The following is a 15,696-nucleotide window of genomic DNA, read 5'->3' as shown; positions in this document are numbered from 1 at the left end:
TAACAGTAGCCACTTAGCTGGATAAGTCCGATTTATCCTGCTAAGTAGCATTTGAATATCTACCCCAAATATGTTTATAATGAGAACATACACATAGTAGAAATAAAACTATATCACATTAGACATTCACAGCAGTGAAAGGATTCGTCATCTCAGCACTAGAGAATATTATTGGATCTTTACTTTAAAAACAGTGGCACCCAAAGGATTGAATGACTTTATAGATTGCGTTGAATTAATATGGGAGACATCCCATTGGCTATGTATTATTACATGAGTCAGGATTGGCTGGTTTAAATCATTACGTATATTTAATGGCCTTGTCCTTTTCCACTTTCCAGAAATATGGGACTGAATGCTACTGGAAGTCAATTCCCCTGTGGCAGAGATTTTTTTCGAAAAGCTGATGGGCATCAGGAAGACGCATACAGATAAGTTTGTAATCTTAACTAACAGTATGTTTTACATGCCACGATAAAATGAAAAACAAGACAAGATACCATGGTGGAGAATTTTATGTATGAAGGTCTCACTGATATCTCAATAATCTTTTTGACATTTAGTGTCCCAAACAACATAAAACAAAGAACATGCAATAAAAAACAAACAAACAATCAACATCTTACAATAAGAGATTCTAGTAAAGAGCAGAACAGAGGCCAAGATGTCACAAATGCTACATCTTAGGGCCAGATTTAAGACCTGGGCTGGACATGCAGAGACTCGTTTGCACAAAGCTCATCTTTTCTCCCTGCACCTTCTGGAAGGGAAAGATTTTTCCCAGAGGAAAACAAACCAAGCAAGCTCTTCTGCAGAAGAAGCAACTTTTACTCTGCGCTCGGCTTGCCCAGTTCGTTTGTGGAACTTTCTTTCCCTTCTTCGGTTGCAGGAAATGAAATCCTGGCTCAGACTTGATTTGTAGGAGTCCTGCACATACTCTTGTTTACACTTTTGCTTGAAGTTTATATTTGACGCTTAGTGGATTTTCACAGGAGGTCTACAGACTGCTCTCTCTCTCTGCAGTAATTCCTATAAAACCCACCCAGGGGACACCTGCACGCACAGAACAGGTTCATCAGTGCAAGGGCAAAGCAGATTCACCAATGGCTTTAGTGCCTTGATACGCTCCCGCCCACCCCCTGGCGTCATTACCGGCACTTGCAGACACAATCAGTTTCACCACTGGGGTGAGATACATTTCCTCTGCAATACTTAAGACCAGGAGACAGAATCCTGCTCATGTAGCATCTTCTCCTCTCTCACCATTGCGGTTGGTACAGAAGACTCTTGCTTCTATAGGATTTCCACAGTTTGGCAGCTGCAAAACGCCTATATTGAAATTCTCACAAGATTCATTGGAGTACAACCGGACCATCACAAGCGTGCCTTCCTGCACCCATCCCCACCTAGCAGAAAAGAAGAGAGGTTATTCTTCAGTAGGGTCGGTTTACCGGGAAACAGCCTGAGAAGGATGTAGTTGCTGCTGATTCCCCTACAAACATCTGCATCATTCCAAAAAATCCAATATTATAGCGGCACAGAGATGAAACCTTTCCTCCATCTTAATTGCTCCTTGATCTCTCCGCTCAAGCCCTGTTTCTCAAGTCACTGGTTCAGTGCTAAGGTGCACAGTAACCTGGAAGGGGAGGCTGGAGGGAGGCCAAAGGTTGCCTCACGCTCTGCTTTTCACAGCTGCATCTCTGTCAGCTTCTGTGGCAGTGATCCAGAGGCAGGCGGAAAAAAAAAAAGTGCTGTCTAACTTCCAGCAGGTTTGACTTAACTACCTATCTAATGCCCAAGAGAGAATTTCCCTAAAGAAGCAACCAACATCTAAGACCATCCTTGTAGCCACTCATCCTCCAGAAGCTCACAATGGATTCTCCAGCCTATTCCAGGTAATCTAGAATTACTACTTTCTCATTGTTCTGGATGTCATATTTTGTCTAAATTTGGTTTTTAAAGTCTGTGTCTTATTAAGTGTACTAACATAGTAGGGACGTGCAGAAGAAAATAATTCATTTCGGTTCATTTATTCATTTTGTGGTGATTACTATTTGTTTCACAGCAAAAAAAAAAAACTATTTGTTTATTCATTTTATTTATTTTTTTTGTTTACCATTAATGTCAATGCGGGAAGCACTGCAGACTATCTTGGGCTCCAGAATTGGGGTTCTCTCTTTAATTCTCATGAAAATTGTGAGAAGAAATCATCAGAAGGGGGAAAGAACTCCGTGGCAAACTGGCACCAAAAATGGCCTAAGGCTCCGTTACGGGGCAAAGGGGTATCAGCAGTGACAGGTGTTCTCCAAGGTTATCACCAGACAAGCAAAGACGCAGCAAGAAGGGGAAAAGCACCCCAAGCCTCCAAAAGAAGGCACCAACAACAGTGGCATGAACCCTTGAAGGCAGCACAAGAGGCAAACTGGCACCAGGAGTGGCATCAGCATGCTAAGGAACCGTGAAGGGGGAAGGAAGCAGAAACGATGGCAGAAAAAGTCCAAAGGCACTGATAAAAAGATAAAGCAACACAAAGCGTGGCATCAAGACACCAAAGGAACATGAGAGGTGAAAATCAGCCTCCCAGAGTGGCAGCAACACCTCAAAGTGGAAGGTCTGGGATAAGGCAGCATGGCAGAGTGGCATGGGAGACGTCAGTCATTCCGTGAAGCACTTGCCATATGTCGGAATTAGTATAAAAGAATAAACTGTGATAAATATCATTTTCATGACATATGATTTTATTATATTCCCTACTTAAACCTGATTTAGCAGCTGAGTGGAATTTTGGGTTTCTTCTCAAATTTGCTTTATGATTGAAACTTTAGTCACAATCACAGCATTAAAATGGTTTCTCTTCAATGTGGCTTTCCTAGTATTTTTGAGGTTTGCTTTATTAAGAAAGGTTTTCCCATATTCTGTAGCTGAATTCGGGCTCTTCTATTTCTTGATTTTCTGGTTTTGTATAAGTTCTCTCTCCCTAATGAAACTTTTACATTGCAATAGTTTTCCTCAGCATCTTTTCTCTTGTGCCTATTCCTTCTGACTGAGGTTTGGTTTTTTTTGTGGACAAAACACTCCAGTAGAACCAGCAAACAACCAAGATAGGAGAACCAGGCTACCAATGGGTCAGAAGAATGAATGGAAAACAAAACAAATGAAACAAATAGGATTTTGTTTTTTTGTGGGACTCCATTTGTTTTGGAGCCCCCTCAAAAGAAATTAATAGGGCCCCATTCATTTTGGATTGCCCAATCATTTTAAACAAATGCATATCTCTATAAAATAATACTAAAGATATTTGGTTTTGAAGGAAGGAGGAAACCATTGAGGCCCATTGTAATATTATGTGAATGGGTTTGCAGACAAGAGAGCAGTGTGCAAAAATGCCAAATTGTGCACATTAGCATGTATGCAAATTTGGTGATTTTGCATGCACTATTTTTTGTTTGTGAAGTAATTTGCAACATTTATGTAAAATCACTAATGAACTGAAAAATCATGCAAATCAGCTCATTAGCAATTCAGAGTGAATCACATTTTGCATGGAAAATCACATAAATGGCTGATTTACTGCAAAGCAGCTACATCTCAGAGAGGTGTCAAGTTTATTTGTGAAAAACTAGTGATTTCTCGATATGAGTTTTGCACAGAAGTTGCTGCGAGAGTCATTAGAGAAACAAACATCTCATGCCATCAGGCCAGTCCCACAGAGACTTCTATGGGTTAATCCATTGGACTCCCTGTCTTACAGTTTATTTATAGAATCAAGAATCCAATTATAAAAGATTTGTAAGTGCTGGACTTAATAAGGATTTACAATACTTTGTTGCCAAGTCTCCTCTAACCACCTTGTTTCTGAAAGTTAAAGGAACGTTGCCTGGGACCGGTCCAGTGGCTCAGTGTCATTGCTGCCTGGCTTCAAACTCTGGCTCAGATCTTCTGCACTAGGGATGCTGCGGAGGCAGCGTTCACAGCCCCTAGGGGCTGGGGGTGGGGAGAATCCCAGTCATCATACGATTCCCTAGTGGCTGGATTTAGGGCCCAGGATTGCAGAGTTCCAGGAGGATCTCTGGGGATTTAAATAGAGGGGAAAGAAAAAATCCCCAGTTAATTGGGATTGAAAGCTCCTGGTGCCTGATCCCAGCCCTGGTTCCGACTTAGCTGGAAACCCACAGGAGCAGGAGGAAACCGCCAGTCCCATAAAGAATAAAAACAAGGAACTCCGGATAAGTCTTTCCTTGATGGAAAACATCTTGACCCTGTAATTTATCTGCCCTTCTGTTCCTAGCTGTCCTGTTTGAAATGTCAGACCCAGAACTCTACTTCACACTCCTAACAAAGGCCGTATGAAATGTACAAGCGCAAAATAATGTCCTTAGTGTTTCATTCCACACCACAGTTAGCGACCGTACGGCCTCGGCTGCTGCTGCCTGGCTTGCTTTCTCCTATAAATGTCAATAGCACTTCAAAGCATTGACCCCCCCCCTTCGCCCTGCATTCTGCCTGCCCCCACCATTCACCTGTCCACGTTGACCTAATCTGCCCAGCTCCATCCTAGGAGGACGGTGCCCGCAGGGGAAGACTACAAGGGAGCTGCGTTATTTGCCAGTACCACTCATGCACCTGAAAGGACATTTTAGCTAAGAGGAACTGCAGCCCCCGAAATATCAAAAATAAGAAAGCGTGAGCGGCCCATCTCCCCGGCAGAGGGATGTGGGTGCCACTGCCGGCTCGGGTCTTCAGCTCTTTGGGCTGGCCGGGCTTTGATGCAGCAAAGGTGGCCTTCACAGCCCCGGGGGAGGGGAGAGTGCCAGTCGTCCAGAAACAGTAACACCTCAGGATACCGGAGGGAGCTCTGGTTGCAGGCCCCTGGCTGAGGGCTGTTGCTGCGATGGAAGGGGAGGAGGGATATGAGAAGAGCTGTACATGAAGGTTCATGGTGGCAGCGCCCGAAGGAGATTCGATTCCCAGCTCAGTCAGAACCAAAAGGGATCAGGGGGGAAACCATGCGGGGCGAGAGCGGGGGTTCTGAATAATTCGGATCTTACTTGCAGGTCTGGAACTTATTATCATAGGCCGCCTCCACTTGTGTCAGGTTTGCCACGGATGCATTGTAACAGCTGCAGACGTCACTGGCGTTCTTGCTGCTCACAAGAGCGTCACTTGCTTGGAACACCCCAGAAGCAACTGAGGAAGGAAGAAAGCCACCGAGATTTAACACCGATGCTTTCAATGGCCGAGGTCCAGCGCTCAGGCACCACCCAGCAAAGTCCGACAGTTTGCCCGTCTGGGTCTGCTCTGTGATTTCCACCTTTCTCCGCTTCCTGCTTAAAATCCTTCTGCATGCACTTACGCCTCGACATTATAAAGTTTGGAGGGTTGCAAACAATTACACTCAGGAGTAAATCTTCACACGCATAAAGTTTATTACATGCACGCGGCGAGGGACGAGGCCTTTCCCCAGTTCTCTCCAATAAAGGAGGACTTGCACAGGCCGCCTGGCCACTCGCATATCTCCCTGTAATGGCGCGCGCCAGCTTTTTGAAAATGTACCCTTTAGAGTGCCGGTGTCTTCAGATGGGATGCACTAGACGAGCCCAGAGTTATTGTTCAATAATGTTCATAATTACAATTGATTACTATTACAGTGCTGTTTAGTTTTTTTTAAATAGCGGTGCTATTACTTAACACCGACACAGGCTCAGTGTACACGCAGTGAGCTCTGATGGGATAAAAATATTGCACAAAAGAAGATCTTACCTTCGTTTACTTTGTCCATGTATGGGATATAATCCAGAGCTGTGGGAAGAAAAACAAAACAAAACCCAGCATGAAATATAAGAACGAACAATGAAAGGTTGCTAGCGAAAACAAACTGGAAACCCAGTGAACTCTCTAAACCTCTCCCCCCCCCCCCCAGTCTCTTCAGTAGGTACCGGAGGAGCTGCTCTGGACGTAGCTACGCCCAGATGTGGATGGGAAGGAGGGCCCTAGTGCAATTAATATTTTCTGAGCCACAGTCAACTCTTCTGATGTGGCTCATGGCAAATGAAGGTTAACCTCAAGTCAGCCCTGGAAAAGGGGCACTGTTAGTGTGTTATAGGGTCTCTGAATCACACATCTCCTGCCAGAAGTCATGGCTTTCAGCCACTTAAATCATGGAAAAGGCAACAATGAGTGAGGGGCTCAAATTTGCAGTGACACAAAATTATTCAAAGTTTGTTAAAACGGTGGCGGATTGTGAGGAACTGCAGAAGGGCCTTGCGAGGCTGGGCATCTGAATGGCAGATGACATTTAATGTGGAAAAATGCAAAGTGATGCACGTAGGGAAAAATAATCCCAACTACGGGTGCACGATGGTGGGTTCTATATGGAAAAGGACCTTGGAATCCTTGTGTACGGTGCATCGAAATCCTCAGCAGTCAAAGAAGCAAATAAAATGTTAGGAATGATCCGAAAAGGAATGGAGAATCCATATTGCCTATGTATCGATCCATGGAATGGCCACCTTATTATTAATTTATTTGTATACCATCAATCTGAAATGCAGTCTTGGCAGTTCTGGTTGCACCATCTCCAAAAAAGACTAGAAAAGGTACGGAGAAAGGCAACAAAAATAATAAAGGGATGGAACGGCTCCCCTAGGGTGAGAGGGGACACGATGGGAGTTTATAAAAGTCACAAGTGGGATGGAACAGGTACCTTTTCAAATAATCCTAAATCAAGAGGTCACTCCATGAAACAACCAGCAAATGTTAAACAGTTTATTTTATTTTCATTTATTTAAAGTTTCTTGTTAATCGTAGAAAGTACATTTCCACTTAATGCACAATTAAGCTGCGGGATTTGTTGCCCAAGGACGTGGCCTGGCAAAGTTTAAAAGCTGCTTGGACAAATCCCTGGAGGAAAGGTCCCTAAAGTTAAGGACAATCCTGGAGCGTCTCCAAAGCAGTTCCCCACATGCACAGAAGACACTGCCAGCAGCTGTACACCCACGACAGGGAAAAAAACAGCAGGAGCTGTTCATAGTGAATATCCCAGGATATTCTTCTGCATGCAAAAGTCGAAACACAAACTTGTTATGTCCACTTTAGCAACATCTGCAAAGGAAAGTCCTGGCAAGATTTTGAATGTGCTTAATGTTATGAGACATTAGCAAGCCACGTTATCAGCAGTCACTAGCCAGAATCCTAATGCCATATGTGATTTACTCGGTCACCAGGAAGAGCCTTACAAACTCGGCCTGCTCGGCGTGCAAAGACGTTTCCTTACCGAGAGGATCATAGCAGTACACAGGTCCGGTGACATTCGCATCGTCCATGCGCGGCTGCAGCACCGGCGTCCCATCTTCAAGCGCTGCGATGCCGTTCTGGAACCAGCCCGTGGTGCTGAGAATGAAGGTAAGGAGTCATAAAATAGTCAGTGTCGGCTACACACGTCCACCACAACAGCAACAGAAAAATAGGACGTCAAACCTTTTTCAGGTTATTAAAATAAAGTCATGGAACAGGCAGGTAGGGTAAGGTGAGCCTCCAAAAAGAGACGATATTCTTAGAGGTTTATGACAGAGTCTGCTTAATCCCTGGTTCTCCCCTCGCTTGTCCACTACTGAGGGTCCTCTGTGCTTGTCCCAGGCTTTACGCCTCATGCCTTCACTGCTTTATGGATCACCTCCTGGTTCCCCCTTACCCCAAACCATCCACCCCTAAAGCAGAGCCTCTCACAGTGACCAGTCAGACAAACATTAGCCAGAAGAAGCACAGATAAAAACCTGGGATGGGGGGTTAAATCATTCAATATATGAACTTTCCCACTCTAACAAGACCTAGGACGAGTCACATAGCAAACAAGCACAGTATTAAATACATACAGAAAGCACATACAAAAAAAAAATTAGAGCTACAGGTATCATTATTCAGTCATTGACCTGCATGGAGTGCATCCTTTTCTCAGTATTTGTCTTTAGTCAAATAAAACATGAGTTAAAATATCCATATGACACGCTAACTTCTGTGTTACTTACAAAGCCCCATTTGACAGCTCATTCATGTTTGTTCCTAATGTTAACACCTGGCTGGCTAGGACATCCCCTAAGGATGAGCACAGGTTGGTGGCTTCTGTGTAGTTGATTTTAGTGTTCGATGCAGGAGAAGCTGCATACACATTCGTCTTTACCACTGCAAAACAGGTACAGCCAGCATTTGTAAACGTGTATGGCCTAAAGCTGTCAAAATTGCTGTTCTTAGTAAACTTCACAAGGCATCTGTTATCTTTTGTAATGTCTTTATTTATTTAGTTGATTTATATTCCGCTTAAGTATTTTCTTTCTTTTCCTTACAAATTCTTATAGATCACTTTCCAAAGGCAAACACCACTCAAAGCGGTAATCAACAAGTAAATATCCAAATAAAACACAAATTACTATAAGAAAAGAAACACAATAAATAAATAATAAAACTATACAACTGAGGAACTTAAAAACATAAAAAATAATGCTTCTATTGAAAATAAAAATAAATAATTCACATACTATTAAGCAGTGTAATCTCTACTGCAATAAACAGAATATAACAGCAATCTTTCAGGGTCATTCATCAAATTGCGTTAGAGCCTTATGCTGCAATAATAGGCTCTAACGCACATTATATCATATACATTGCACGATATATGCAATATTTTGCATGTCCCTGCCCAGATAACCTCCCCTATTACAATGACCTCTTAGCATGCATGAATAATGCAAATGCATGCAAAGAAGGTCATTTCTAGGCAATCCGATGCAAATATTTTATCATGGCCAAACAAGAAGATGGTCAGTCGCAATAAAACAACAACAACATCGCTGACCCCGTTTCAACCTGGGGCCTCCGGTTGAGGCGGCCCTGAATCCTCTAAAATAAAAATGAGGTAGAAAGTATGAGGGCGGTGGTGGTGACCCTCGAATGGCTAAGTCCCCCCCTCCCCCAGCCCCTTGGCTCCCGCATCGGGGACGGACGCACCCTCGCACCCTTCCCAGTCAGCGCTAGGTTCCATGTGACTGGGGTAAGGTCCAGGGTTTGGACTCAGGCCACGGGGGAGAGGGCCACTGCCGCCGCCCGAAATTCTACTTTATTATTTGGGGGGAGGGGGAAATTGACCCCCGCTCAACCTCCCCGTTTGGCCATGGTCAATTTTTTGGGTGGCCAGCAGCCCTTTAAGACAATGCGGTCCCGTGAGATTGCGGCTGCCAGCGCGTTCTTTTGTGGCGCAGTGTTTGGCTGCGAACACAAAAGAGCGCGCCATCGAGCTGCGATGTGTTTTCAGGGGAGGGGCCCCACTATCACGGCGACTCCCCCCAGTGAAAGTGGGGACCCCTCCTTAGCTAGTAAAATCCTTCTGAAAAAGCCAGGATTTAATTAGTCTTGTGGTGCCGTAAAAGAACGTAAGCATGTACAAGTTAATTTAAAAGTCTTCAGTGATGAAATGCTGAATGTAAACATCTGGGTCAGACCAAAGGTCCATCAAGCCCAGCATCTGACAGTGGCCAAATTCTCTGGGATCCTGCTGGGTTCTTGTGAATAGATCCAATCTTTCTTTCTCATAACCAGGGATAAGCAGTGACTTTCCCAAGTCTACAGCGGTAATAATGGCTTATTATTACACTTTGTACCAGACAAATAAATTGCACCTAAATTATGTAATACCCTGAAATGTCTGCTGTTAAGTAATATTCAATATATTACGCACATGCTATAACTGGTCAACACCAACAGTGCTATATAATGTTGTTTAAAGAGCCATACAAGGAAGACCTACAGTCTTTCCTGAAGCAGAAGACATCAGAGAAGCCATCCAAGGAATTCACTTGCAGGAGTCCAATAGCTCCACCGGCACAGTGTGGATTACTTGTATGGCGGGGTAAGAAGGTCTTCCCTTCTTTCACCCATCCCATCCTGGAATAAAAAAAAAACACACTGCCAAATTAGGATCTCATACTATTATGGTATTAGAAAATATTACATGCCAGTGACAAGGAAGCATGAAGGAAGCTGGTGGTCATTTTTTTAACAGATTTTGGTAAACTGAATGCCTCCTCTGCATGAGACCTTTTTATCTCTACTAATTAGCAAAGCCATTCATCAGTGTCTCTGGCTCGCTCTCTGTCACGTGATTGGGAACTTGGAGTTAAAGACTGAACCATGGACCACCTTGCACCACCCTAAACGTCTACGTTTCCTTTCGCCTATTCCTTTATCGCTGATCTATTCTATCTTTATATCTGCTGATTTTAGACTTTTTTAATTTTAAGTCTATTTCTCTATTCTTTTGTTATTTATTATTTTAATGTTTGGGGGTTTTTTTAATTGATTATGAATGTATTGTAATCCACCCCAAACTTTGGAGGATGCGGGCAACAAATACTTTTAAATAAATAAATAAATAAATAAATACATGGATTATTAGATATTTCTTTCCCCCTTTCTCCCTCCTTAGAAAAGATCCAAATGTTCATAACCAGTCTTGATTGACCTGGTATGTCTTACATTTTTTTATTATTATTTATTTACGCAATTTTTACATAATTTACAAAGAATACTTTGCAACAGAAATACAGAAACAATTATATATTCTGAATTTCACATCCATATCAGAGGAAAAATAGTATAATAATTAGACCACAATCTTTTCTTGGGAGGGAGGAGAAGGAAAATATTAGGGAGTACCAGTAGGAATTTCTAAATTCTAAATTTCTAAATGTTCTCATTTCTTTACATTGTCTGTTAAGCCTGTTGCTATTTTACTGTTTATAATGATATATGACAAGTGTCACTGTATTTCATATTGTCTGTAAAGCCTGTTGCTAATTTACTGTTTATTGTGAACCGAGGTGATGTTATTAACGTGCCGCGGTATATAAAAAACCACCAAATAAATAAATAAATAAATAAATTAAACTTATGTTTAACAAGCTACACAGATTACCAGCATTTAATATAAACCTACTGTTCTACTTGCTCCTCCATAGGGGAGGTTGTTAGTATTACCCTCTTCCGGGGCATTGAATATATAAGTATCTTTATTATAAGTAACGACACATTTGCATGGGCATCTGAGTAGAAACTTTCCTGTCTCATAGAAAGCAAAGCTTTCCTCCTCTCTTGCGTTGCTTTCGATAAGTCTGGGAAAATCTGGACGCGTTGTCCCGAAAAACTTCCTTACCAAACTCCCATCTGATTCTATTACTAATGAAACTAGTAAAGTCGCTCTCTCAACTATTTCAACTGAGGATTCCAAAAATTCTGTCAGGTTATTGAAATCAAACTGTGGTACATTCCTCTCATTAGGTCTATTATATGACAGAAAATAGGCTTTATTTACAGATGGTAATTTATCGCCTGGAACTTTTAACACTTCTAACATATATTTTCTCAGTGTTACAAAAGGCTGTTCCCCTATAACCTTAGGGAAGTTCAAAAGTCTTCTATTAAGTCTTCTTAATCTGTTTTCTAAAAATTCCACTTTTCTGCTCGCCACCAGTTTATCTTGGACTGATATACTGCAAATGTTCTGCGTCGACTTAACCTCCTGTCGTAAAACAGAAATCTTGTTGGTGTTGTCTTGCAATAAATCATCCTAGCAGGGCCGGTGCAAGGGGATTGGGCACTCTAGGCACCTTCAGCCTTGCGCCGCTCCCCCCCCCCCGTGCTGCCCCCAGCCCCGCCCCCGGTCACAGCCCCGACTCCAGGGGCAGGGACCACATGCCACCACTCCTCCCCCCTCTCAACCTCCCCCCCCCCACCCCCCCAAAAAAAACTCACTTGGTCCGGCGGGGAGGCCGGGAGCGATCTGCCGCTCCCGGGTCGTCGACTGCCACTAATCAAAATGGCGCCGGTGGACTTCAGCCCCTACCATGTGACAGGGGTTACCAGTGACATTGGTTGGCCCCAGTCACATGGTAGGGGCTAAAGGCCACCGGCGCCATTTTGGTTAGTGGCAGCTGAGGCTCTGGGAGCGGCAGATCACTCCCGGGCCCTCCGCTGGACCACCAGAGGGCCGTCGGGAGGATGGCACAACGGGGGGAGGCAGGGAGAGGCGGGGACTGGGCAGAATTTTGAAGGGGCACTTTTTGCCCTTTCAAAATTCTGCCACCTGAAGTGGCCGCGAGTGATGGCAGTGCCCCCTAAATCTCAGCGCCCTAGGCACAGGCCTATCTCGCCTAGTGGTTCCACCGACCCTGGCTCCTGGTACTTCCGGGTTTTCAGGCTCCACCGGTGTTTCAGGGCCTCGGCTCACCGCTATGACTCCCTCCGATCCTTTGGTACCGCTTCCAGGATCATCGTTACTGCGGTAAGGTCCTGGGGCCACCGGATTACGCAGGTCTGGGGGCCTAAGAGAGATATCCCCAGATACAAACGACGCTCCCGAGGCCACTCCATCAGCGGGGTTAGCTGCCCCCATTTTCTGGTAAGCCACGGCAATCTCCGGGATTGTTCGCTGTTCTGGCAGAGTTGATGATACGGAGGGAAATACCCTTACTCAGCCTTTATGTTTTGGAGGCATTTTAGATTGTTTTCTAGGAAAAATGGAAGAAATCAAGAACAGCTCTGCGCTGCCGCTAGTAGCTTGCCGCCATCTTGGGCGACTCCTCCCCCCAGCTTCCTGTTTTATGTCTTACATTTAATGTGACACCAGTTTAATGTCTCTTATTCATCCCTGACGTGTGTCCTACAAATTGAGGTCAAGAAACCAGGTACAATGATATGCTCCTATTTTCTTATCAAAGGGGATGTGCCGCTTCCAATTTCTTATCCAAAGGCTCCAGTTTTCGTAAAATAATTTAAGAAGCTGGTCTGGGGAGGCTCCCTCAGCAATCGATCTCAGAACAGATCACCAGAGAACATCTGGGAAACTCTCAGTCCCAGAGGTGTAATACCCATACAGGTTTGGCCTATTTGTTTATATTTGTGATCCAAGCATTAATATAGGCTTCGGCCTCAATGTTGTACTCTGGTTCTCTTGGAAAATCATAAATAAAATAACAGATTTTGCATGAAATAATAGGACATTAAAGTACAATCTTCAGAGGTAAAAATATCACAACAACATGTATATTATATTTATATGCACTGTTGTGGCGTTAAACAGAAAACCCTGCAAAAAAACCCACTTGGAATCATATAATATTAGGCCTATATCACATCACATGTTGTGTGTGCACTTGGCACTCAAAACACCATGAAGATTAAACTGAATTACAATTACAATATAGTAAACCTCCCATACCAAAACAGCACTAACTGCCGGCACTCAAACAGCAATAATCCTAGCTGTGAATAAGTAACAGTGCAAATATTACACAAGGTCCTGAAACACCAATACACCTCCTATTAGGAAAAGAGAACAATCCAGCCAGTGCAAAGAACAGGAGTCAGCATCAGTGAAACATTCTTATTTTCCTAAGAGCGTGAGTCAAGGGCCATTAACAGAGTTCTTGCTTCTTAAAACAAATTCCTTTTTAAACAAACCTTAGTGCTAAGAGTGAGTTGAAATCATGTCGCAAAAAGCCAGGTCCTCAAAATCTCAAACCCCCTCCTTTTCAATCATGACTACCGGTCAGTGCTCCAGGCCCTCCTATTTTCCAAGCTAGACTATTGCAACTCCCTCCTCCTCGGACTCCCAGCGACCACCCTCAAACCTCTGCAACTACTGCAAAATGCAGCAGCCAGGTCTCTCACAAACAGCAAACGCTGCACCCACATCACAATACAAAGCCATAACCCTCATGCACAAGACCATCAACAATGAGAAGATAGACTGGCTAAAGGACACCCTCCATCCACACGACTTGCAAAGCAACCTCCGATCCAAAAACACTGGGCTACTAAACTATTCCTCCCACCAAACAGGCCCATCTCACCACAAGCCAGAGAACGCGCCATCTCAACAGCCGGCCCCTCACAACTCAGAACTGAACCCTCAACCCAGAATTTCAAGAAGATCCTAAAAACATGGCTATTCCAGAAAGCCTTCCAGCCAGCGAGTTAACCTCATCCCCTATGATATATGATCTCTCTCAACCTACCCTACATTCCTGGCGAAACACACTCCTCTCATCACCCCTCCCCACCTCCTCGATCACAGCCACCCTGTCCTTTTTCAAGTGGCTAAACTGCGTCTACATATTAACTGCCCCATCAAGATGAAAATGGCACCGCCACGTCACCTCTTCATGCTTTCTATACAGTTCCAAATGATGTAATTAAGTTACTTTGTTCTCTCTGTTTATCAAACTAGAGTTCCAAATTGTTAAATAATTTTATGTTTCGATGTAAAATTAATAAGACACTGTTGTCATATTATGTAATGAGTTACACTGTAAACCGATGTGATATTCCATATCGAATGTCGGTATAGAAAAACAAACACATGAATAAATTCTGAATACAATTGTTTCAAATTTGTAAACCTGACTCCTCTCTGTCCTTTATTTATTTATTTATTTAAAGCTTTTTTATAATGACGTTCGTTTATTTATTTAAAGCTTTTTTTTTATACTTATGATAGGATGTGTTGTGTATCACATAATCGTGGTCAGATTTTGAAACTGGGTGTGTGGGTGTATGTAGGGATTCCTAACTCCCTGTGAGCCACTCCCCAGGTGTCTATAATCCACCCTGAAGGTAAACTCTGCCGCATTCCCTTTGTCCTTTACCTGCACGTCTCGTAGCCAACGCTATAAGCAGTCATGAGCTGGCTTTCAGTGGCAAATGTTGCATTCAGGCTTTGACAAATTTCATTCCCATCTTCCAACATTAGACTGAATTTGAATTTGTCTGCGAATTTTACTTGAAAAATTCCTTTTACCGCTGGAAAAAAAAAGGTTTAATTTTCATTGTTAAAACCAAACGCTTCTAATGACATTCTTAAATGCTAAGTCAGTTTTCTTTGGCACAGATATTTGATTCACGGTGTTGGTCAAATACAGTAAAAGCTTGCTCTTCAGCCCGTGAAACCTCTGCTGTAAGGAGGATTTGCAGCTCTTTGCAAACTCCTGGTAGAATCACCTCCTGCTCTCGGGAGCAGGGTTAGGCGCAGTTTTGAAGCGGCTGCAGCGCATGGCACTTTTAGCCCATAAACCTGGCAGTCAGTTCTGAAAGGAAATGCATCAGCCTGGTTTCCCTTTGAAAATAAGGAGCCGCAAACCCCTGGCATTAAGCAATGCTAAACACACCCACATACCTCGCCCCAGCCATGAAAGAGCAAAATAGCCCAAGGACCTTTGAAAACCACCTGCACGCTCACCGATTTATCCTGCCGCCCAACCAAGGCCCTGCTTCTACCTCCTTTTAACCCAACTACAAACAGGAAGGACTGGCCTTAAGAGTGCACGGGCTGTGCATTTATAGAGAGCGTGGCCAGTGCCAGATACAGGCACAGGGCCTTCAGCTTAGGAATGGCTTCTCAATACAAAAAAACTACATTTCAAGTTTTACTTTTTGGGGTTTTTTTTAATGTTATGGGGCTTGACATAGCTCGGGGCCTCAGCATGAATTCATGCAGCCCTGGATGCAGCGGCGGCTTCGAAGGGGCCACTGCTGACCGCCGTGCTCTGGCCCCGGGGGGGTGGGGGGGACCCCGCCTGCCCGCCGTGCTCACAGCTCGTACGCTATGGAAGGCAGCACAGAACGGCAGGTTTCACTCAGGTCATTTTACCC

General features: G+C 43.8%; 1 protein-coding gene across 1 annotated transcript in view; it reads right to left on the bottom strand.

The window, feature by feature from the left end:
• Positions 1–15,696, bottom strand: part of LOC115079245 — a 66,502-nt gene that overhangs the window by 37,677 nt on the left and 13,129 nt on the right. The window contains exons 4-10 of the mRNA XM_029582569.1: positions 14,694–14,847; positions 9,797–9,933; positions 8,025–8,178; positions 7,274–7,389; positions 5,761–5,799; positions 5,049–5,187; positions 1,264–1,406 (exon numbers count right to left, since the gene is read on the bottom strand). Of these exons, the coding sequence (XP_029438429.1) occupies positions 1,264–1,406; positions 5,049–5,187; positions 5,761–5,799; positions 7,274–7,389; positions 8,025–8,178; positions 9,797–9,933; positions 14,694–14,847 (882 nt within the window). The remainder of the gene's footprint in view (positions 1–1,263; positions 1,407–5,048; positions 5,188–5,760; positions 5,800–7,273; positions 7,390–8,024; positions 8,179–9,796; positions 9,934–14,693; positions 14,848–15,696) is intronic.

Source organism: Rhinatrema bivittatum, chromosome 17 (assembly GCF_901001135.1).
Source record: "Rhinatrema bivittatum chromosome 17, aRhiBiv1.1, whole genome shotgun sequence".
Lineage (NCBI taxonomy): Eukaryota > Metazoa > Chordata > Amphibia > Gymnophiona > Rhinatrematidae > Rhinatrema > Rhinatrema bivittatum.
Note: the sequence above shows the minus strand (reverse complement) of the source record. Positions and strands in the feature narration are given on the sequence as shown.